Raw genomic sequence first — 22351 nt, forward strand, 5'->3', positions numbered from 1 at the left:
CAGCTCAGCTCCTACAACACCCATTCCCACCTCAACCACCAGCCCAGCTCCCACATCCCCACTCCACCCCCACCCCTCAGCTCAGCTCCCACATTCCCCCACTCCACCCTCACCCCTCAGCCAGCAACAGTTGGTGTGCAGTCTCTACAGAGGGAAGCAACTGTCCAACGAGGAGGAAGCCGCCAGACTCTGGAGGGAGACGGGGCTGGAGGTGGGACTTGGGGGTAGAAACCTATCGTGTGGTGTGAACTGTGTTCCCTGAGAGATCCGCCCAAGTCCTAATCCCGGTACCTGTCGATGCGGAATTATTTGGCAAAAGGGTTTTTGCAGGTGTAACTAAGGTGGGAATCCTGTGACGAGGCCATCCTGGATTAGGATGGGCCCTAAATCCAATGACAAGTGTCCATATAAAAAGAGACAGACACAGAAAAGGCCATGTGGCGATGGGGGCAGAATCTCGGGGGTGTGTTGACAAGCCAAGGAACACTACGGGCAGCCACCGGGAACCAGGAGCGAGGCCTGGAACACACGCTCCCTCGGTCTGCAGAGGGAGCCAAACCTGCCCACACCTTGCCTTCTGGCTTCCTGATCCATGAGAGAATAAAGAACACCGTTTCAAGCCACCCTGCTTGTGATACTAGGAAACATATACACCCCCCAGGCTTAAAAACCCTCTAACTGAGCTGGGTGCAGCAATGCACCCCTGCAGGCACAGCTACTTGGGAGGCCAAGGCGGGAGGATCACTTGAGCCCAGGAGTTTCAGACCAGACTCGGTAACACAGTAAGATCCTGTCTCTTAAAAAGAAAAAAACCCTCTAACCAGAGCAGGTTCTATGAGAAGCAGAAAAACAACCATCTTTTGTGGGAAGCGACCTCTTTGCTGGGGGTCTGGACCCCTGCGGGCCCCAGTCCTGCCTCTGCTCCAACCTTGAAGGTGAAATGTCTGCAGCCCTTTCTGTATTCGAGTTTGTGATCCAGGCACTGGGGGCTCCTCCCTATTCTCCGGGGGACTGTAAGAATAAATAACAAATGGCTTCAAAGAGGATTACCGTCCCATGACCACGTGATGGGGCATGAAAGATTAATATCTTGCCAGGCAGTGCTGCAGCAGCAATTTGAAAGGCAGCTTTACTCCACCACATCCATTAAAGGCCCCGCTGAATAAAAAGGGATGCAGAAGCAACCACTACAAGCTGGGGCCAGCATGCCTCTGCAATCCCATAACCAGCAGACAAAAACATTTCTAAATGAAAATACTCATTGCTGGTGAGGTTGAGGTGAAACTACTATGAGGAGATGTGGCTGGTTCTGGGGCATGAACTATTCTACAAGTTTTTTTGGAAAGAAATTGGGTGGTAGAGGTTCAAAGCTTGGGGTCCAGGAATCCTACGTCTGCGACTTTATCCTAATAGTTCAAGAGAGGAAATTAAGTGAGATGCACACAAATGTTTCCCATAGCCAGATTCGGAAGAGTGAAGAGCTGCCAGATCTCCAAGGAAATAATGTTTAAGTGAATTATAGACAAACAGGAGGGTATAACGTGGCCACTCAGTGAACGTTCCTGGCTGGGGAAGGGCTCGGGCTAAGAGTGGAGAAGGTGGAGGGCGCCCGTGTGTCTGCAGGGGCTGAAGGCAGCCGATTGAGCAAGTGGGGAGGAACCTCTGCTCCACACCACAGGGACCCTGCCTCTGACCCCATGACCCTGCTCTGGCGGGGAGGGTCTGTGTGTGGGAAGCAGGAAAAGCAAGTTCCGGGGGAGGGAGGCATGGGGAATCCTACAGGAGGCTCCGGCCACCTGGGCTTGTAGCACAGGCTCTGGAGTATATGCAGCCAGCAGGGGCCAGGCTGCTGGGGCTGTGGGCTGGTCTCACCCCCATGTGGTTTCCCTTCACCTGGCATCCTGGTGACTGTGGCCCAGGAGGGGCGAGCGCCCGCCCGGTGAACGGGTCGCCTGGGGCACAGGATCAGGCGTCTGCTGCGGTCATGTTCTAGCTCTGTCCTTTGGTAGCTGTGTGACCTGAGACAAGGTCTAGGATCTGTTCTCACCCGGGACACAGAGACGGGAGGAGCTGAGGACCAAAAGCAAATGTGCAGAGGGGACAAGGCAGGGGGCCAGAGCCGGAGCAAATCTACAACACAGGGCAGCTGCCAACTCAAAGGACGACGGTGATGGCAGAGTCCTTGACATCACTGTCAGCATCATCCAGAGTAGGGTGAAGTGCCTGCCTCCTCTTCCTGCAGGGGAGCAGCCACTCTCGGCTGTCCAGCCCCCTCCCGGCACCCCCTAGTCCTGGCAGGCTGTAGCCCTTCAGCTCCCCTGGAAATCCACTCAAGGGACCTTGGCCTTCTCTGCCTGCCACCCCACCCGATGGGGACGTGCTAGGATGGTTTCTGCAGTTCAAAGGATTTACCTCAACATAATTAAGTGCCTCGGCTGTAAAAACACAAGCTGTGTCCTCATTGGTGGTGTGGGCACCACGTATGGCTCAGGGCCTGGGACAGAGCCCTCGGTACAGATGACAGGCATCAGGGAGCCTGTGGCCATCAGCCACCGATGCCAGCTCAGGCCACCGCTACTGCAGCAGGCACCTGGTTTGTCTCATCCTCAGCTGCAGAAGGATGACCTGCCAGGTCTGGCTGAGTGCCAGGCCCGAGGCCGTGGCTGTCTCTGGCCTCCCCTGGGCACTGCCTGTTGTTCAGGGTGCTCAGAGCAGGATTGTGCCTGGTGGGGAAGATGCCTGGGGAAGGACCCCTTGGTGTCACAGCTGGCCTCCGTTGGGCCAGGAGCCCTCTCATCCTCTCTGGTTCTGAAGGCTTCTCCCTGCCTGCCACAGCCAGGGGAGATGAAATCAGGGAGCCGGTGCTGGGGACAATGTTTGCCGGCCTGCAGGAAGCCTAGGCTTGCTTCCAAGGCCTCATGACATGGCCAGTGCATTACCAGTCAGGCTGAGTTAGGGGACAGAGGTGATGGGGACAGCAGGCATGTTCTGTCCTCACGAGGCCCACAGTCTGGGCAGGGACAGATGTCAGCAGTCATGACCACTGCAGGGCGTGCTTGGAGAGACTACAGGACACTGAGGGGCCTCCGTCAGAGAGCTGCACCGTGGACACCGGCTCTATGGGATGAGTCCTCTGTCCTCAGTTTCCCTGTCTATAAAATGAGGAGTCTGGGCTGCACAGTGTCAAAGACTCAGAGAGCCTAGAGGGGCTTTCTGAGGCCACTGGCTCCAGGAGCCCAGGACCCAGTCCCACCACCATGTGAGCAACACTGCCCCACACTGGCTCATGTCTCTGTGTGATCCAGGCTGCGTTAGAGACCAGGGATTCCGCCGAGCCTGGGGACAGGTGTTATCCTGTTCTCTCTAGAACCTGGGGCGAGGCGCCACCTCTCCTGCTGCTCACACAGACTGCTCCCAAGAGACCCACCTACGTGGGTGTACCATGGGGCCCAGACAGGCCCTCAGCACCCAGAGAGAGAGAGAGAGAGAGAGAGAGAGAGAGAGAGAGAGAGAGAGAGAGAGCGAGCTGGAGCAGCTCAGGGCTCCAAGGGCACCAAGGGCTCAGGGCAGGGCCTGGGGCCTCCAGGTCGCAGAGGGACCCTGGTCAGCTTCCCTCCATCCAGGCCAGAAGAATGGCCCAGCTCAGCAGCACAGAGGAAGCAGGAGGCCTCTGTGAAAGGTGTTCCGACCTCCAAGGTCCCTCCTTACCTTCCCTTGTCCCTCTCCCCGCAGTGCCCTGACACCCCATGCTGTCTCTGTGCCTTCGGACCCCACTCTCCCTGCCTGTGAGGCCACGGCCGTCTAGTGCTTCCCTGTTTCCTGACGATGTTAGATGGACACTGCCAATGCTTTGGTGAGCTGCTGATGCTTTGGTGGTGGCCTGAGTGGTACCTTGATGCCCTGGACCATACATCTCCTCCCGCTCTGATGTGGGCAATGAGGGCAGCGACCTTGTCCTGGCTCCTGATTCGTGAGTTAATGAGGAGCAAGTGACATTCCTCAGCCCTGGTCTCACTGCAGCACTGCCTGGGAGAGGGCTGTCTGCACTGGCGTCACTGGGACCCCTAGGTGCTACTTCAGACCCCAATGGCCTATAGGCTTCATCTAAACAGACCCCTTTCTCCCAGAGATATCACTTGTTTTTTTGTTATTTTTTTTCTGGAAAGCCCCCATTCAGGGTCTGTAGGTAACTGTCACTCACACCAGCAGGACAGTGGGGGGTAGGGTTCACTCCTCACAGAGGCGGGGTCGCCTGCCCCAGTGGCCTCCCTAGAACCATCTTTTGGGGTGGAGAGAGAGCATGGCAGCTCCCCCGAGCCTCTGAAGCGCCCCAGCGCAGGGTGGCTGATGTCCCCTGGACACCCCCACTGCCTTTTAAGCAGGAAGGATGTAAATAAGGAGGCGTCCACTACTCCTTCGAGGAGCAAAACACCCTGTGTCCCTGCAGAATGGGGAGGTTTTGAGTTGGGATTTGCAATTCCTGTTTTGGGCATCCTATATCCTTTGTAGGAGCAAAGGGACAACATGGCTCCGGGCCTCCTGTCTGTGACGCCTAAATACCTCCTGGTCTGGGTGACAAAAATTACCTGCTACTCATTGCCATGGAAAGGCAATACCCTCTAGGGGGTGCGGGGGGCTGACTGAGCAGAGGCAGGAGGCGCTGCAGGATCTATCTAGACAGATAGGGCGCAGGTAGGGCATGGAGAGGGCCCAGATGGGGCATAGACAGGGTGCAGGCAGGGTGCAGATGGGGCAAGAATGGGCAACCGTGGGCACAGAGAGTCGTGGCAGACGGGGGCACAGAACGGCCACAGACAGGGTTTTGGCCAGAGAGGGTTGCAAGAACGCAAAGAGCAGAAATAATGGTGGGTGCGGCAGGGGTTGCGGAATGCCACAGGAGGGATACAGACATGGCGCAGGCCAGGAATACAGATGGGCACAGACAGAGTGCAGGCAGGATGTAGACGGAGCACAGACAGGACACAGACTGCACAGACAGGGTGCGGAGAGGGTGCAGACGGCACAGGCAGGGTATGGATGGGATGCAGGCAGAGTGCAGATGGGGCGCACACGGGGCACAGACAGGGCACAGGCAGGGTGCAGACACGGTGTAGATGGGGCACAGGCAGGGCACAGACAGGTGACGGACTCTGTATGGTCAGGCACAGGGTGGCGAGGACTGGCCCCGTACTGTCCTCTGGCCTCCTCTGCCGCGGGCAAGTGCTTGGGCCATCAGTACCCCTGAACCAAACCACAATCCAAAAGGCCTGGACACTAACAAGGTGCCCTGCCATGCACGGGAGGATGAAAGCAGAGTCTCAGATTTGAAGCTCACAAAAGTGCAGGTCATTCCAGTAGAACGTGGGCTTCACATGTTCCCAAGAATTACAGAAACCCCCGCAAAGCTCTTCTCGCCAGAGCTTTCAACCATCACAGCTTCCTCGTGTGCTTCCTTAAGAAGTAGAGGCGGGCAGGTTCACCGACAGACTGAAACGGCTAGGCAGTGTTTCTCAAAGCATGTTCTTGGAACCCTTGAACTGAGTCATCAGGGACTGGTGGCCAAGGAGCTTGCTAAGCTGCACCAGGACCCCTGAGGGCTGGGCAGGCGCCATGCCCTGCAAGTCTGCTGGGCACACCGACAGCTCAGGACCCTCGGCCCACCCAGGCCCCAAGACTCCACCATTCCTACACAGAACATAAGGCACTATGCAGCCAACCTACGCAGGGCCACCAACAAGGCTAAGCTCCAGCCTGCAGTCCACAGGCGTCCCCAGAAATGCCCCCATTCAGGCAGGAAATGGAAGAATGCACCGTTGAAATCGTCTCTAAAGCGGTGGACGCAAGAGGGTGCTGCTGGCAGCTGCGGTTAAGCAGCAAAGCAGCTTCGTCTGCGCCCGCCAGCCCACCAGCCGCCTTGCGCCCTCACTTTTCTTTTCCTCCTTTCACGGTCAAATCTCTCCAGAGCCATTGGCGCCAAAGTCCAAAGGTTACCAGAGTGGGCTTTGGCTTGGGGTCCTGGCTCCTGCGCCTAGTTGCTTGGAGGCATTAGGGAAGCCACTTGGACTTTCAGTGTTTCTGCATCAGTCAGATAGGGATAAGATGGTTGGCGAGTGCCTGGAAGCTGGTGGTACTGAATCTGGGGTCCTTCGCCCCCTCACCGCTCCTGGGAGCCCAGCTCTGCTTCCCCTCTCAACAGAGGTTGCCTCCTCGGCAGCGGCCGGCCCACCGGATGCAGTGGATACCTGCCTCATCCTCTGTTTTCCTCTCCTCCCTGGGCTCTGGAAGAATCAAGGGTTCCCTTCTGTCTGTCTTGACCTTCATCTTCCCTTTCAAACCCATACCCTTGGCCACCCTTGGCACTACCTCCAGGTGACACTGTCAGGGCTGTCACCAGTGGGGAGGTGGCAGTCACCTCCAGGTCCCACCTCTCCTGTGAACTCCTGCCCTACCTTCTCAATGCCCGTAGGCACTGCTGTCCAAGACACAGACCTCGAAACCCAAGGTCGACTGAGCCCAGTCCTCCCCATCCAGAAGCCCCGATTCCGGCTCTGCCTCTTTCGGTCTGTGCAGCCCCGGTAGACCCAGTGAGAAAAGCTTGGGGGGCTCCTGGGTTCTCCTCTTCCCTCCCTCCCTCCCCATCACTGTCCAGCCCCATGGTGTCCTTGGCCCTGACGCCCTCTTCCTAGTCATCCTATTCATCCACATTCATGCCCTAGCCTGTGAACGCACTGGGCCTCTGGCCATTATCCAGCCTGCGCGGTCCTCCCTCTGTGACCTTGCCCATGCAGAACCCTTTCCCAGATCACCCTTTCCTAGCTCTGCCTATCAAAACCTGCCTGTCTTTCAAGGTCCAGGTCAAATGTCCCCCCTGCACCCATGTCTCCTTCCCCATCAGCAGGGTTTTCTCTGACCGTTCTGGGCATGTGGTCACTTCATCCCTTTCCTGGCTCTCAGCCCTAGAGGAGGGAGGTGGGTCTTGCTCATTCTTGGTCCTTCAAATGTCTGCTGCTAAGACCTTCGCCCTTCACTGGTATGTATAGGTTTTAATGTTTTAAATTTAAATTTGTTTTCCAATGAATAGATTGAGCTGAATCTCCTTGTCCATGAATTCTAGTTATTCCTTACTCTCCTGTATCTCGCAGGGGTTCTAAGAATATCACTTTCAGAGAGCCCCTGCCAGGACTGAGTGTTTGGGATCACAGGGCTCCAAGGCAGATTTCTAGAGTCTTCTGCCCTAGGCTGCACTGACAGCCTGTGGATACCAGGGCCTGAGACTGAAATGAAAGATCATGAAGCTGCCAGGGGGTGGAAAATGAAAACACATCCATGGTGAAGGAAGGCGAGCATGCTCGGAGCATGGCTCTGCAACCCCCTCGGTGCCCAGGGGCTGCTGGAATCAGATAGGTGGGCAGGTGTGCAGTGGGGGTCTGGCAGGCTTGCGGGCCCTCCACAAGGCCCAAGGTCAGGGAGAACGGGGCAATGAGTGTCCCTCCCTCACAGGGAGGCTGTTCCCTGCAGACCAGGGCAATGCGCTCTCCCCTCCTGCCCTCTTTTCCCTTCCTTCCCTCCTTCCTTCTCCACTGTGAAATCACTCAGCGGGGCACTCCAGCCGAGAGACTGGCGAGGGGTCTCAGGAAACCATGCAGAAGGAAAGCCAGGTTCCTCTGCTCCGCTTTTCCTGGGGGCTCGGTTGGGCTGACCAGGAACCACCTGAGCTCCAGGCAGGACGGTGGCTGGGGCTCTGTGTCCGACTGGAAGAGGGGGAACTGACAGTTACCCAGCACCCACTCTGTGCCAGGGACCAGCCCCAGGCTCCTACCACTGAGGTAGCTCACCCATTCAGATAGAGGTAGACATGAATGATCCATGTGGCTTAGCAGGCCAGAGAGTCAGAGACGCAGAGAGCTAAGTCTCTGGCAGAGAAAGAGTCCAGGCTGGTGATGGAGAAACGCCGCGGACCAGACCTCAGGGGTCTACAGGACCCAGAAATCACTCCAGAAAACTGGCCCACGTGGAATGGGTTGAATCTGGTGTGGGGTCTGAGAAGAAACCTGTGCCCGGCTCCCAGCCATGGAGTCGGATGATGGATCTCGGCTGCTCGGCAGTCAGGGCTCAAGATCACAGCCAGGAAAGCCTTCTCACTGGGTCCAGGTGCAGGCGGACAGCCAGGCAGGCGGTCCCCACCATTTCTCCACTTTTCCCCTTTTCCCAGTCCTATTTTATCTGCAACCAGCATGGCATCAAAGCAGTTAGCTCTGCAGGTACCTGTGTGCTAGAGAAATGGAGGGGGGCTGCCTGCAGTGAGACAGGGGCCGGGGAAGATGGCAGGGTGGGCATGGGGCTGCTCTGTGACCAAAGACACACAACCCGGGTCTCTGGGGCTAACCACGTGGTCACTGGGCAGACCAGCGAGTGGCCTCCTGAGTCGCTGGCCAGCAGGGGTCTGAGTGGAAACCTTGGTGTGGCAGTGGCAGGGCACCCTCAGGCAGGGAGGGGCCTGAGCCCAGGGCTCATCCCACGGTGGGGGTGCAGGAAGAGGGAGGCTGGCCTTCATCTGGGCTCCCCAAGATGTGGCGAAGGACAAGGGCCCAGCATCTGCTCAGACCCATGAGCCAGGGAGACTCACGCATCTGCCCAGCCCAGGCAGGCAGGAAAGCCTCGAGCCACTGGGCCGTGACAGGACGAAGCCCAGGTGTGCCATCCCACCTCCCCCAGTGTGCTCTCTCCTGGGGAATGAGGGTCCTGTTCCCTTTGCCTCCTTGGGACTGGCTGAGTGGAGACGGTGCATCCCTTCACAGACTCAGCCCGAAGACGGGCCGGGAGGGGCCGGAGCATGGCACCTTGCCCGTCACCAAGGAGAGAGCAGTGTAGGGCTTCCCATGCCATGACAAAGGAGCGCTTCCATATCCCCCAGAGTATGGGCCTGGGCCTCCGGGGCCTCTTGGGAGACTCACCCCTGCAGAAGTGAGGATTTCAGACATTCAATGGAGCTCAGATGATGGCAGAGGGGGCACCTGACACAGAGTTCTGGCAGAGCAGGAACAGAATCAAGGTCTCCTCACTAGCTGGGAGGCCGGGATCAGTTTCACTGCTGCTCTGTGCCTCAGTTTCCCTATCCAGCCTCCCTCACAGGGTTATTTACAAGCGCCTGAGGCGAACCGAGGTCATAAATGCAGTTCCAGTGTGGGGAGGGTCCCTCCTCTTCTGCATCCCACACGGACCTGGTGCCCTCACTCTTCTCTAACTATGGGGTCATCTCTTTGAAGGCCATGAACAACAGAACCCTTGCACCAGGGCCTGCATGCCAGGCAGGACTGAGTCGCCGAGAAATCTCCATGGTAGTGGCACCTCCCGCTCCCAACAGCCCCTCAGTGGCTTGGACACACCCAAGGGCACGGGCTGAGCACATGAATGTCAGCAAAGCCTCCAAGTGGCCTTCCCAAGGGACAGCCGGTCATGTCCTCCGGGGGCTGGCTTTCCCCAGCTCAGACAGCCAAGGTGTGAACTGGGCTCAAACAAGTAGGAAGTAGGGGGCCCAACCCAGCTCCGTCACTGCCTCTGTTGACCCTGGAGAAGCCTGTCCTTCCGTTTAGTCCTCTGAGAGCAAGGATGACCAGCTGCTGGGTGCCAAGACCCAAGCCCTACTGGTGGTGGGAGAGGGGATGGCAGGAACATAGGGTCTATGGCCCCAGACACTTCTGGCATCAATCCTTCTCAAATTGCCGCCCCCAGCTGCCCACTGTCCTGCCTCCTTATTCAGGGACGCCAGGAAAACATTGACTCTGGGACCTCTGGCGACGTGAATATCACTGAGAATTTAGCCAAGGACCAAACACATGCCACTCCTGGCCAGAGTCCCTGGAAACAGAAGCACGTTCCCCCGGTTCTCGCAAGGGAGCAGCCTCTCTCGCCTGCTCTCTTCCACACAGATGATGTGTGCCCAGTTACCACGGCAGAGCACCAACACACAGGAAGGTCTAGGGGAGGCCCCTCCCTCCAAGCCCAGGCCGGAAACTGCCAAATCAAAACTGTGTGGCACTCGCTTCCTCCTGAACCATTTAGGTCTTAGAAGATTACTGAAAAATGAAAGTGAGTGAGCCTTCTCTAGCTGGCCAGCCCATGGCACCCTCGGCCTTTCCAGCTCCCTAGCGCCATGGCCCATGTCCTATCTCCTGGGTGCAATGGCTTCTGTGCACACTGCTTCCCATCCAGGCTCCAAATCCAGACCCAAGACAGTTCTGAACCAAAAAACACACGAAAAGGGTTTCACACTTTTTTTTTCATGACACCCCCCAACTCCAGTGACCGGCTCAGTCCCCAGGTGTTGATCAGCACCAACAAAGCATTTGCTGACCGGCGCAGGGGAAAAAAATGGCCCTGGGTGTTAACAGGGAAGCCTCTGCCATGATGCTTTCGAGGCAGGTATGGGCTGCAGCCTGAACACTGTCAGTGCCACTGAGGCTGAGTGTGGCCATGGAGAGTTGTCCCCAGAGAGAAAGACAGGACCTGGAGGACCAAGTGCATGCTTAGGGCCCCACACTGCGAAAGCACAGGGCCAGGAGCTGCACAGGGCTCTGCAGCAGACACAGCCGCCAGGCGAGAATCAGGTGGGCAGATGTGACTCTCCACACGTAGGTCCCGAAACCCTGCAACGCGGGGCCTGAATGCAGCTTCTTTAGCAGAGCAGGAGCTTACTCTTGGCACTGGGGAAAGGGGAGGGGTGAGGCTGGCGTTTTTGAGGGGGAGGAGAAGTTGCAGAGAAAGAAGAAATCCTAAAATGACAGACAGCGGGACAGCTGTGGCCTGAACTTGGTGTTCTTGCTCCTCGGATGTGGATGTATTAATTTCCATAAATGCTAATAGCCCATTTCCCCAAGAGCTATTACTTATGTCATCTCCCCTTGGACACAATTCAACACAGGGCAGACAAATGAAAGGGAGGAAAAGGCAACCCCCACAGGCAGTCCCCAGCTTCCCAGCCCCCTCCCAACCAGGCAGCTCAGGTGTGGTTCCTAAGGTGGCCCTGCTAACTGCAGGGTCAAGACCCCAGCCTTCAGCTCCGTAGCCAGGTCCCTATCACGATAGGAAGCAAGAAAGTTACCAACCCCAAAAATGCTGAATCACAAAGTGAGGCTGAGCAGGAAAGTGGGGGTGGGGAGGGAGGGAGACGGTGGCCAGGGAGGAAGGGTGCTAAGGGCCTTCCCACCTGGAGCAACCGGGGATGCTGTGGGCAAAGAACAGCCCCTGTAGGAGCCCCCAGAACAAATGCCAGGAGGAGGGACGCCAGGATGCGGCTGGATGGGGGGGTGGGAAGGTGGGCAGGTACCCCGGCTGCTGCTACTGCCGCAGGATGCGGTGCAGCAGTGGGGTCTTTGCATCCCGGGAGCAGCAGCAGGTAGGGAAGTGCGGAAGTGCTTTGTGCCAAGGCCTGGCAGGAGGGAGAAGCTTAAGATAGGAGTACGGGCTCAGGGTCAGAGGTGGCGGTGTGTGTGGTGTAGACAGCCCGAGGAACTGGTGCAGGAAGTAGGGTCAGAGTTCTGGAGAGCAGGGTAAGGTGGTGAGAGCGTGCCCGCGGGGAGAGGTCGGAGGGGCTGGGGGCAGAATGGGAGGGTGGGGAAAGGGACCGGAGCGACACAGGGACAGGCAGCGAGAACGATGGATGAGCCTTGAGAAGCAACCAGGGGGAGAGATGGGAAGGACCGGGACCAGCAGCGCCCCGGTGAGGCTGCGCAGAGGCCGGGAGAGGGGATGAGAGGAGGATGGAGGGAAGGGGAGGGCGAGGCTGCGGGGACCGGAGCGGGCACAGATTGGAAAGAGGTGCACCGGGGAGAGGGACGGCGGCAGGGGCAGGGGTCAGGGATGCGAGCTGAAGGGTCGGGCGGGAGGACAGGGAAGGAAAGAGAGGAAGGGATGGGGGAAGGGAGACGATGGAGAAGGAGGTAAGGAGGCTGGAGAGGAGGTGAGACGGCGGCGCAGGCAGAGACGCAGGGCCGGGGAAGAGGAGATGGAGACGGGACCGCGGCGCCTGCCGCAGCGCGGGCCACGCGGGTACCCGCCGCCGCCGCCGTCCCGGCGCAGGTCGGTGGAAAGCGCGACACGCCGGGGTCTCCCCCGTACTCACCTGGGGGCTCCAGCTCCGGATCCTGTGCCCCGCGCCGGATCTTCCTTCCCGCCCTGCCCCTGCGACTTTAGCGCCCCCGAATCCCGCTCGCTCCTGCAGGTTCCGCCAGCAGCATCTTCACCTCGTGGGACGCCCGGGGCCACGCCTCTCCCAGCTTCTCATTGGCTATTGTTCACGCCAGTCACATTATCATTGGTCGAGGGGTCGTCGGACATGCAAATCAGGATAGGCCCGCCGCCGCACCGATTGGCTGGCGCTCGCGAAGCTTAGCCCTCTACTTGGGTTCTGATTGGCTCCGCGGCCCGGACGCCAAAGTGACGCGAGGCGGGTTCTTGGCCTGAGTGCGCGGCGCGCCGCCTTCTGAGGCTCCTCCCGAGGGTGGCAGCGGACGGGGCGCGTCCCTTGGCCAGTCCTCGGTCCTCAAGGCCTGCGGCTCTGTTGAGCACCGGCCGCCGGGCCTCTGGGTCCGTCGAGTGGGGACTCCCTCAAAAGCGTGGGCTCCGTGGCCTCCGGCACTGCCGCGGCGGGTCGGTCTCCTAGGTAACGCGGCCCGCGGCGGGCGGAACCATGTGGGCAGGCGCCGCGGGGGAGGTTGGACGCGGCCTCGAGGCGCTGGGGGCCGCAGTGTTGGCCAGAGCCTCGGGGTTCGGGGGTAGGATGGTCCATGCCGTCCCTGCATGGGGGCCCGGTGCCTGGGGTGCGGCGGCGGCGCGCGACGTGGGCTGTCCCCGCGTCAGCTGCAGGCGTCCCCTCTCGTCGGGACTGTTGGTGCGGCCCGGGCCGCCGGGTGCCGTTTGGCTACGTGGGTTCCTCTTATGCCCTTGCTCTTTGCCCCCTGTCCCCTGCCCCCCGGCCTCTCTATAGCCTCTGGGTTGAAGGGAGCGCGGTACAGTTGTCCTGGGCCTTGGCTCCCTGCGCCCTAGTCCGCGTGCATCCTTCCCAGGCCAGAGCCCGCGGAACCCGCCTGGTCGCCCCGCCCCCACTCCACCCCGCCTTCCGGCTATCCCTTCCCAGCTGTCGCTCTGCTGCTTTCGGGCGTGCCAGCGAGGCTCTGTCCCCGGGGCCGTCCCGGCCTTCTGCGCCCCTTTCCTGCCCTGGGACCTCCTGGCAGACCCGGCCCGGAATGCGCCACCCGCTCCCACGTGCCCTCCTCACGCGTGCAGGCTGCTCCTGCCCGCCCTGGGGCTTGCAGGCCACTCCTGCTGCCCGAGATTCCTCGTGTCTGGCCTCTTAGGAGACTGCTGCTTTCTGCCTCCGTGTGTCGCGATGTGTGGTTTGGTGGACTTCTGTGAAGGAAATCCAGCCTTTCACGCGTGTGCGGTTGGCAAAAGGAGGAGTATTTCTGATGATGGTGGGCGATGCCTCTCGGTCCCAACCCCGGGCTCCGTTCGTTGCAGCTCCTCTGTGCAGTTTCCGTAGGTCACACTTGTGTCTTTTTTTGTGTGCTAATTTGTGCCCTGATTCTATACATTCTGTGGGGGCAGCGAGCTTGTCTGCTGTGTTCAAGACCGTTTCTCCAGGGCGCAGGGTGGGTGCTGGAAGAATGCTCATGAATGAGGGAATTCCAGGCAGTGCTTAATCAGACTTCTGCTTCCCCACAAGCTCCCCAAGGCATCTGGGTCTCAGGCATTACACATTTTCCATTCTGGGAAGGAGGCTTCACGGACCCTGATAGCGCCTCCCACCCGGTGCGTCTTCCTTTCCCTGGGAACCGCTATCTGTAGGACTTCAGCCACGCTCACCTCTGCACCCTCCCGGGGGCCTGTGTGCTGCTCACACTCAGCTTCTTGTCTTTCACCCCCACTGGCTTTCTAGATGCTTGAAGACAGCACATTTGACAGCCTTCTTATGAACTGGAACACAAGTGCTTGGGAAATAGCTGCTGAATAGATCGGCAGAAGCAGAGATCTCAGGGAGATTTCACAGCCCTCATTTTGGAGGTTGGAAACAGGTGGGGAGGCTGCGAGCCTGTCCTGAAGTGAAAGAGGAGAGAGCATTAGCCCTGGATTCCTTTGGTGCTCTTACTTTTTCCCTCTGGGCCTCTCTTCTCCCTTGGCTTCTCCTGGTCTCCTTGATTGAGGTAGCGGGAGGTGGTTACAATAGTTTACAGTATTGTAACTATAATGCTATTATAATAACTAGTTATAATAGCTAGCTGTGTGACCTTGGATTGGCTGTTTATCCTGAGTCTCAGTGTTCTCATCTGTAAGATGGCAATAATGATGGTTCTCATTTTGCAGAGTTGTTGCAACAGTAACCATGGAATGTTTGTAAGTTCCTATCTTGCATCAGGGGCTCATTAAAAACGGGTGTATTTTCATCTTTTTTTTTTTTTCATAGAGAGCCCACTGTACCCTTTTCTTGGGTTCAAGACCTGGAGCCCTCTCGATTTTCTTTTTTTTTTTTTTTTTTGAGACGGAGTCTTGCTCTGCCGCCCAGGCTGGAGTGCAGTGGCCGCTCTCAGCTCACTGCAAGCTCCGCCTCCCGAGTTCACGCCATTCTCCTGTCTCAGCTTCCCGAGTAGCTGGGACTACAGGCGCCTGCCTCGTCGCCCGGCTAGTTTTTTGTATTTTTTAGTAGAGACGGGGTTTCACCGCATTAGCCAGGATGGTCTTGATCTCCTGACCTCGTGATCCGCCCGTCTCGGCCTCCCAAAGTGCTGGGATTACAGGCTTGAGCCACCGCGCCCGGCCTCGATTTTCTTTTTTATTGTTGATTTGGCCCCAAAGGCCCCTCTGTACTTCCTCCAGGGCATTTGTATTTCATCCTTAAAAGACTTTTGCTGCGGACCCAGCCTGATGTCATGGAGCTCACAGTCTCACAGGACAACAGCATAGCCCTGGTGAAGTGTGGTGGCTCTTCTGTCACCTGGCCTGTGTGGGAGCAGCCAGAGGTGGGGATGGGGCTTTCACTCTGAGGAGGGAGCATTAGGTTTGACTCCTGGATGCCAGAGCAGAGGTGGAAAGGAGTGAGGAGCAGGCGGAAGGGCACCTGGAGAGATTTATGAGGTGCTGGGAGGGTAGTGAGAGCTGCTGCGGCCACCTGGGCTCCCACCTGCAGAGTCTCAGGTGTCACCTCGGCTTCCGTGGTCCCTCGGACTATGACTGCCCTGCCTTCACATCCCGAGCCCCAGGACTTCTGTGTGGGTGGCAGGTGCTTTCGGAACAGATGCCCTTCTGCCTAGTGTGTGCCCTGCTAGGACAGCAGGGGGCCAGCATGCTTCATGCTCCCTGTGAGGGTGGGCTGGCGTGCACACGTCCTTCAGCAGTGTCCTTGGGCCAAGTGTGGCACGGAGTCCTGCAGACACCCAGGGAGGAGACACCGGGTCAGAAATCTGGGGCAGGTGAGGAGCATGGGCATCTGCGTCAGGAGATACTTCCTCTGTAAAATCCCCACCCGGGGCCATCACGGCCTGCATTTTGTATGAATACACTTCTGAATGCTCTAAAACACCAGTGGGAAAGAAAAGCTTCGGGGTAGCTTTACTAAAGCTTCAGTTTGATTCTGTGACTGTTTGCTGAGTTGTGATGGTACCGAGGACACAGGAGGAACGCGACTTCTTTCTTCAAGGACTTGGCCAGTGAGCAGTTCAACACAAGACAGGTGACAAATGCTGTGACCAAGGGAAGCACAGAGGCCATGTGAGCCTGGGGCCTGGACCCTGGGAGCACCTAGGAAGCCCTCCTGGAGGAGGTGGCCCTTGAGCTGGTATTGGTCAGGTGTCTTCTGCTTAAAAGTCTTGGCAGCTGTATGATTTCCTGTGGCTCCTGTAAGAAAGTCCAACAGACTTGGTTGCTTAAAAGTAGCACAAATTTATTCTTTTCCAGTTAGGGAGGTCAGCAGTCCAAAGTCGGCTCTCCCTGTGGTGGCCCCTGGGGCTCTGGGCTGGCATGGTGTGGGCAGTTGTGGGCATTGGAGGAGAGACAGCCTGGGCTCAAGTCTCCCGGGGAAGACTGATGGCTCAGTGTGGGCCATGTGTTACTCCTTGAACCAATCACTGCAGACCTCTGGCTGGAATTGGGGAGCAGCCCTCCCCACACATGGAATTGGGTGAGGGTCCTCCACAAAACAAGGGAAGTTGAGCAACAAAAATAGCACACAGAGAACAAAAAGCAGCAAACCAGCGTGTGTGCCTGCTGGATTCACACAGGACCAGACAGTCTGGTCCTCTGAGGAGTACCTGGCCCACATGCAGCATCTGGGTGCACTGTGGGTGGAGGCAGGACCCTGGGCAAAGGCCCCTCTCAGGCTGCCTGGTCATGTCCTCTCGATTCCCACACACGCTGGGAGCATGCAGAGGGTGAACCATTAGCACAACCCTTCTCAAACTTTTTGGTCTCAGATCCCTTTACCCTTTAAAAGATTATTGAGGACCCCAAAGAACTTTTGCTGGCCGGGCGCGGTGGCTCAAGCCTGTAATCTCAGCACTTTGGGAGGCCGAGACGGGTGGATCACGAGGTCAGGAGATCGAGACCATCCTGGCTAACCCGGTGAAACCCCGTCTCTACTAAAAAATACAAAAAACTAGCCGGGCGAGGTGGCGGGCGCCTGTAGTCCCAGCTACTCGGGAGGCTGAGGCAGGAGAATGGCGTAAACCCGGGAGGCGGAGCTTGCAGTGAGCTGAGATCCGGCCACTGCACTCCAGCCTGGGCGACAGAGCGAAGCTCCGTCTCAAAAAAAACAAAAACAAACAAACAAAAAAGAACTTTTGTTTATGTGAGTTGTATCTACCAATGTTTACTGCCATAGAAATTAAAACTGAGAAATGTTAAAAATATTAATTTATTTAAAAATAACAAGGCCGTGACATGTTAACATAAAAACATTTTTTACAAAAGCCAACCATATTATCCAAAACAAAAAAAAAAATTAGAAGAGTGGGATTCTTTTGCATTTTTGCAAATGTCTTTACAGTCTCCTTAAGAGAGAACAGCTGAAGGCTCCTGTTTGCTTCTGTACTCAGCTTCTGTGTTGGCCTGTGTTGCCTTGGTTGAAGTATGTGAAGGAAGTCCATCCCTATCTAGTTAGGGAGGAATCTCTTGGGTCATTGTGGATATTCTTTGCTGCTGCACTGAAACCCCAGGAGCAGGAGTTTCTTAAGGATTTGTTCTAAAGTCGAGTCTCTACCATGTGAATGAACTCTTCGTGCTCTGACATTAAAGTCCTTTGGTCTGTCTTGCACTTTGGGTAGATGTTTTATTCTTGCAGGATTTTGTACCATTACCCATTGTTCAGAAAATATTGGTTCATGGAGTCATGCAGACCTTCCGACTATTGACACATTTAATGGTGTAACCTTAGACAATCACGTTATTTCACTGCCCGTCTCATCAGGGAAGTCTTGAAGAAGTGTGAAGCTGGTAGGCTCATGGTGGAGGATACAAACGTTTTCAGTTCTAATGTTTGCTTGGAAACTCCATTTTTATTACAGTTGTTTTCCCGAAAGTGACATGCTTACTTTGTTCACACTTGAGAAGATGTCTGCCAAGTCCCCATGTTTTGTCTCTCAGTCATTCTTAGTGAAAATGGTGTTGAATAAAAAAAGCGGTGCGTTCAGCCTGCAGCCCAGTCACAGCAAGGCTTCCCCTGGGGATGACTGTTGCCCTTCAGTTTGCAGCAGAAATGCTTGTGTATTTTCCATTTTGTCTAACAAAATTAAGAACGTGTCTACTGAAAGGTCAAGATATAATAAGATTAATAGTTTTCCCGGCTTCACCACTGATGTTCTTACTTGAAGCTGCCTTGTTCTTTTCTGTGAGAGGTTGGGAGGACCTCACCCAACCCAACCAGCCTTGGGTCGATGAGGCCCCAGTGGCTTTACTTGCTGCTGCCTCTGCCCCAGCACACCACTGCCACCGCCACCTTAGTGAAGGAGATAACACCTGGGTGTCAGGAAAATTGTTTTGACCTTGTAGAGCCCTGACAGGGTCCTGTTAAACCTTGGGTTTGGGGAATGTACTTAGAGAGCTGCTGTCTTAGAAGGCCAAATCCACTGCTTTTTCTCCTTACTCGTCATTTTAGTATATGGAATTCAACCTCTTCTTGAGGTTCAGATCTTTGGATTCTGTGTCGGCTAGAGAAGATTTAGATCCTGGTCTCGCCGGACGGGGTCAGATAACACTCAAAATGGGCCAGGATCCACCAAGAAGCTGGTAACACCTGAAACTTGTGCCCGAATGGCTTTAGCAACAAGAGACTTTGTCAATGTAGCTGAAGTGTCTTGGGGTGACTGGCCCAGGGCTCTAATAATGACATGGGGACCCAGTGGCCCTCGCTCCTGCCTTTTCCTCTCTGCTTGTTTTTATGTGTTTCCTGAGGTGGCCCCGGGCAGTTTCAGGCTGACCACCTCTCAGCTCAAGGACTGTATTCCCTCTCTCATGCTCCCTGGGCCCCTGCAAGACGGCCCTGCCCTAGGGCTGTATTTCAGCACCTGCGCCTGGTGTCCTTGTGTGGTACCCAACCTTCACAGCTGTGCAAAACATCCCTTCGTGTCCCTATCTGGAACCAGCCACAGAGGCTAGGAGAGTCGTGCTCTGAGTCTGGCCCACGGGAGTAGGGGTGGGGCGGAGGGTTCTCTGGAGGTAGATTTTATTTCTCCATTTTATTTTTATTTCTGAAAAGGTAATTCGCATAGTTCAAAGTTGACAAGGATACCCAGGAAAAATGAGTCATCCCGTGGCGACCCCAGGCACCTGGTGTGTCACCCTAGATACAGTGTGTTATTGTACGTATCACCCTAGATACAGTGTGTTATTGTACAACTTTCATACATTCTAAGCAAATACAATGAATATATATACCTACATTTATTTTTCCTTTTTGAAATGCAAATGGTACTTCCCAGGGAAGGCAGTGTGGGTGCCAGCCAGCAACAAAGTCCACTTGTCTAGGGTTTGCAGAGTGCAGTTTTGGGGGATGGAGGTTCCTCTGGGATTTAGTGGGAGGCAGAAGCCTTCAGGATTGCTATGACCACTGTAGCCCTTACAGCTCTTCTCTTTATTTGAATGTGACTGGCACAGGTCATCCGGGAAGCCCACGGGACCCTCAGGCGGGCAGGATGAATGACTGGCACAGGATCTTCACCCAAAATGTGCTTGTCCCTCCGCACCCACAGAGAGCACGCCAGCTTGTGAAGGAATCCACAGCTTTCCAGTGTGTCCTCAAGTGGCTGGATGGACCGATAATTAGGCAGGTAACAAAACGTGCTGTTAGCAGATACATGTTGTGATTGCTGTTAGTTGAGATGTGGCTTCCAGTTAACATACGGTATGTCCTTGGCTTATTATGATGGTTTGATTTTTGATTTTGCTACTTTATGGTGGTACCCATACAGCCATTCTGTTTCTCACTTTTAGTGCCGTTTTCAATATATTACATGAGATACCCAACATTTTATTTAAAAATAGGATTTGTGGGCCGGGCGTGGTGGCTCAAGCCTGTAATCCCAGCACATTGGGAGGCCGAGGCAGGCGGATCACGAGGTCAGGAGATGGAGACCATCCTGGCCAACACGGTGAAACCCCGTCTCTACTAAAAACACAAAAAATTTGCTGGGCTTTGTGGCACACACCTGTAGTCCCAACTACTCGGGAGGCTGAGGCAGGAGAATGGCGTGAACCCGGGAGGCGGAGCTTGCAGTGAGCCGAGATGGCGCCACTGCACTCCAGCCTGCGTGATAGAGCGAGACTCCGTCTCAAAAAAAAAAAAAAAGTATTTGTGTGAGATGACTTTGCCCATTTGTAGGGACATGGAAGTGTTTTGACCATGTTTAAGCTGGGCCGCCCTAAGTTCTGATGCTCAGTAGGTTAAGTGTATTAAATGCATTTGAACTTACGATATTTTCAACTTAAACGGGGTTTATCAGGATGGAATCCCATCATAGGTCAAAGAGCATCTGTATTGATTTTCACTTATTCACTTGCGTCTTATACCACCATACCCATTACCTTGGGCCTTGGCAGTATTTGGAGGCAAAGTGGCCCATCAGCAAAGAGAATCTGATTCAGTGACATGGTCAGCACTTTTGACACTGGGTAGGGTTTCTTTATGCCCAAGTGGAGCAATTTAAAAACCCAAGTACTCTGATTTCCTGGGTTATTTCTGAGCCAGGTGGCCTTGTGCATGGCTCAGCATGGCCCGCTTTCAGCCTGGCAGTGAGGACTGCAGGGGCTGAGCTCTGGGCATTCTGGCAGCTCTGTGCGTGGCTGGATGTACCACGGCCTTGGGCACACTCAGACCTGGGCCCTGATGGCGTCACATCCATCTGTGCCCTTCAGCTGGCGGGGAACCTACTGGACAAGCTGGTGCTTCTGTGCTGCTGCCCATCGGACACCCACATGATTGGATTGTCCTCGTGAGGCCCAATGGCCCATGGGGATGCATGAGAAGGATCATTCTTGCCATTGTCAACCTTTTTTACAGGATTTGGCTTGGCAAGTTCTTTTTCCTCTGCAGCTGGGAGAGTGATATTCACTTATATTCAGTTGTTGGAGCCCCGGGTCGGTGACTAATTTACTATTATTAAATCACTGATGTTCTGTATCGTTCAATTCCAAGCCCTCGGATTGAGTACCTGCTGTGTCTTTGCCACTGTGGTAGGTACTGTGGTGGCTGCTGCTTTTATAGCTTTACTTCCAGCACTTCACTGTGTTAATTCACTTAATCCTCAGAGCAGCTCTGTGAAGCTGCCACCACCTTACTCCCATTTTATAGAAGAGCAGCAGAACCTGCTAAGTAAGAGTGGAGCCAGTGGCCCAGGGCGATGGCTTTAGCTGGGATGCCACCCTCCTTGTCTGGCTCAGCCGCCTTCCAGAAGCTCACAGAATAGTTGATAGCACGTCCCTCTTTCCTAGGAAGTTTGCAAAGGAAATTTTATTTCCCCATTTCATTTTATTTTTATTTGTGAAAAGGTAATTCACGTGTTTCAAAATTGACAAGGATACACAGGAAAAGTGAATCATCCCATGGCATCCCCAGGCACCTGGTGTATCACCCTAGATACAGTGTGTTTTTGTACAACTTTCTTTTTTTTTTTTTTGAGACGGAGTCTCGCTGTGTCGCCCAGGCTGGAGTGCAGTGGCGCGATCTCGGCTCACTGCAAGCTCCGCTTCCCGGGTTCCCGCCATTCTCCCGCCTCAGCCTCCGAGTAGCTGGGACTACAGGCGACCGCCACCGCGCCCGGCTAGTTTTTTGTATTTTAGTAGAGACGGGGTTTCACCGTGTTAGCTAGGAGGGTCTCGATCTCCTGACCTCGTGATCCACCCACCTTGACCTCCCAAAGTGCTGGGATTACAGGCTTGAGCCACCGCGCCCGGCCTTTTGTACAACTTTCATACATTCTAAGCAAATACAAGTAAATATACCTACGTTTATTTTTCCTTTTTAAAATGCAAATGGTACTTAGTGTATTCCATTCTGTAACTTTCTTTCTTTTTTTTTTGAGATGAGGTCTCACCCTGTCACCCAGGCTGTAGTGCAGTGGTGTGATCTCAGCTCACTGTAAACCTCCTCCCCGTGAGCTCAAGCGATCCTCCTTCCTCAGCCTCCCAGGTAGCTGGGACCACAAATGTGCACCACCTCGCCCGGCTAAGGTTTTGTATTTTTGGTAGAATCGGGGTTTCACCATGTTGGCCAGGCTGGTCTCAAACTCCTGAGCTCAGGTGATCTGCCCGCCTCAGCCTCCCAAAGTGCTGGGATTACAAGTGTAGCCACCATGCCTGGCCCTGTACCTTGCTTTTCAAAAAAATTCAGGCAGTATGTCTTATCGATCATTCATGTTATTACATGAAGAAAATTTTCTTGTTATTTCTGAAGACTGCACGGTATTTCTTTGTATGAATGAGCCTTTATTTATTTATTTATTTATTTAGAGACAGAGTCTTGCTGTGTCACCCAGGCTGGAGTGCAGTGGCGCGATCTTGGCTCACTGCAAGCTGTGCCTCCCGGGTTCACGCCATTCTTCTGCCTCAGCCGCCTGAGTAGCTGGGACTACAGGCGCCTACCACCACACCTGGCTAAGTTTTTGTATTTTTAGTAGAGATGGTCTTTCACCGTGTTAGCTAGGATAGTTTCGATCTCCTGACCTTGTGATTCGCCTGCCTCAGCCTCCCAAAGTGCTGGGATTACAGGCATGAGCCACTGCGCCCAGCCGAGCCATCATTTATTGAGTAAGGCCCTGAATGATGAACATTTAGACTTTTTCCAGTCATTTGCTGTCACAGACACTGCTAC

The 22351-nt window shown here is 55.3% G+C and overlaps 2 protein-coding genes across 6 annotated transcripts in view; one reads left to right on the plus strand and one right to left on the minus strand.

The window, feature by feature from the left end:
• Nucleotides 1-12653, minus strand: part of KCNAB2 (potassium voltage-gated channel subfamily A regulatory beta subunit 2) — a 113552-nt gene extending 100899 nt beyond the window's left edge. For all 5 annotated transcript variants that reach the window (XM_017856023.1, XM_017856026.1, XM_017856022.1 and 2 more), the window contains exon 1: nt 12122-12653. The gene's annotated coding sequence lies outside the window, so the exon portion shown is untranslated. The remainder of the gene's footprint in view (nt 1-12121) is intronic.
• A 698-nt stretch (nt 12654-13351) lies between these two features.
• NPHP4 (nephrocystin 4) overlaps nt 13352-22351 on the plus strand; it is a 142652-nt gene continuing 133652 nt past the window's right edge. The window contains exons 1-2 of the mRNA XM_017856029.1: nt 13352-13536; nt 19141-19313. Of these exons, the coding sequence (XP_017711518.1) occupies nt 13467-13536; nt 19141-19313 (243 nt within the window). The 5' untranslated portion in view covers nt 13352-13466. The remainder of the gene's footprint in view (nt 13537-19140; nt 19314-22351) is intronic.

This window comes from Rhinopithecus bieti, unplaced genomic scaffold (genome assembly GCF_001698545.2).
Source record: "Rhinopithecus bieti isolate Rb0 unplaced genomic scaffold, ASM169854v2 scaffold_40368, whole genome shotgun sequence".
Taxonomy (NCBI): domain Eukaryota; kingdom Metazoa; phylum Chordata; class Mammalia; order Primates; family Cercopithecidae; genus Rhinopithecus; species Rhinopithecus bieti.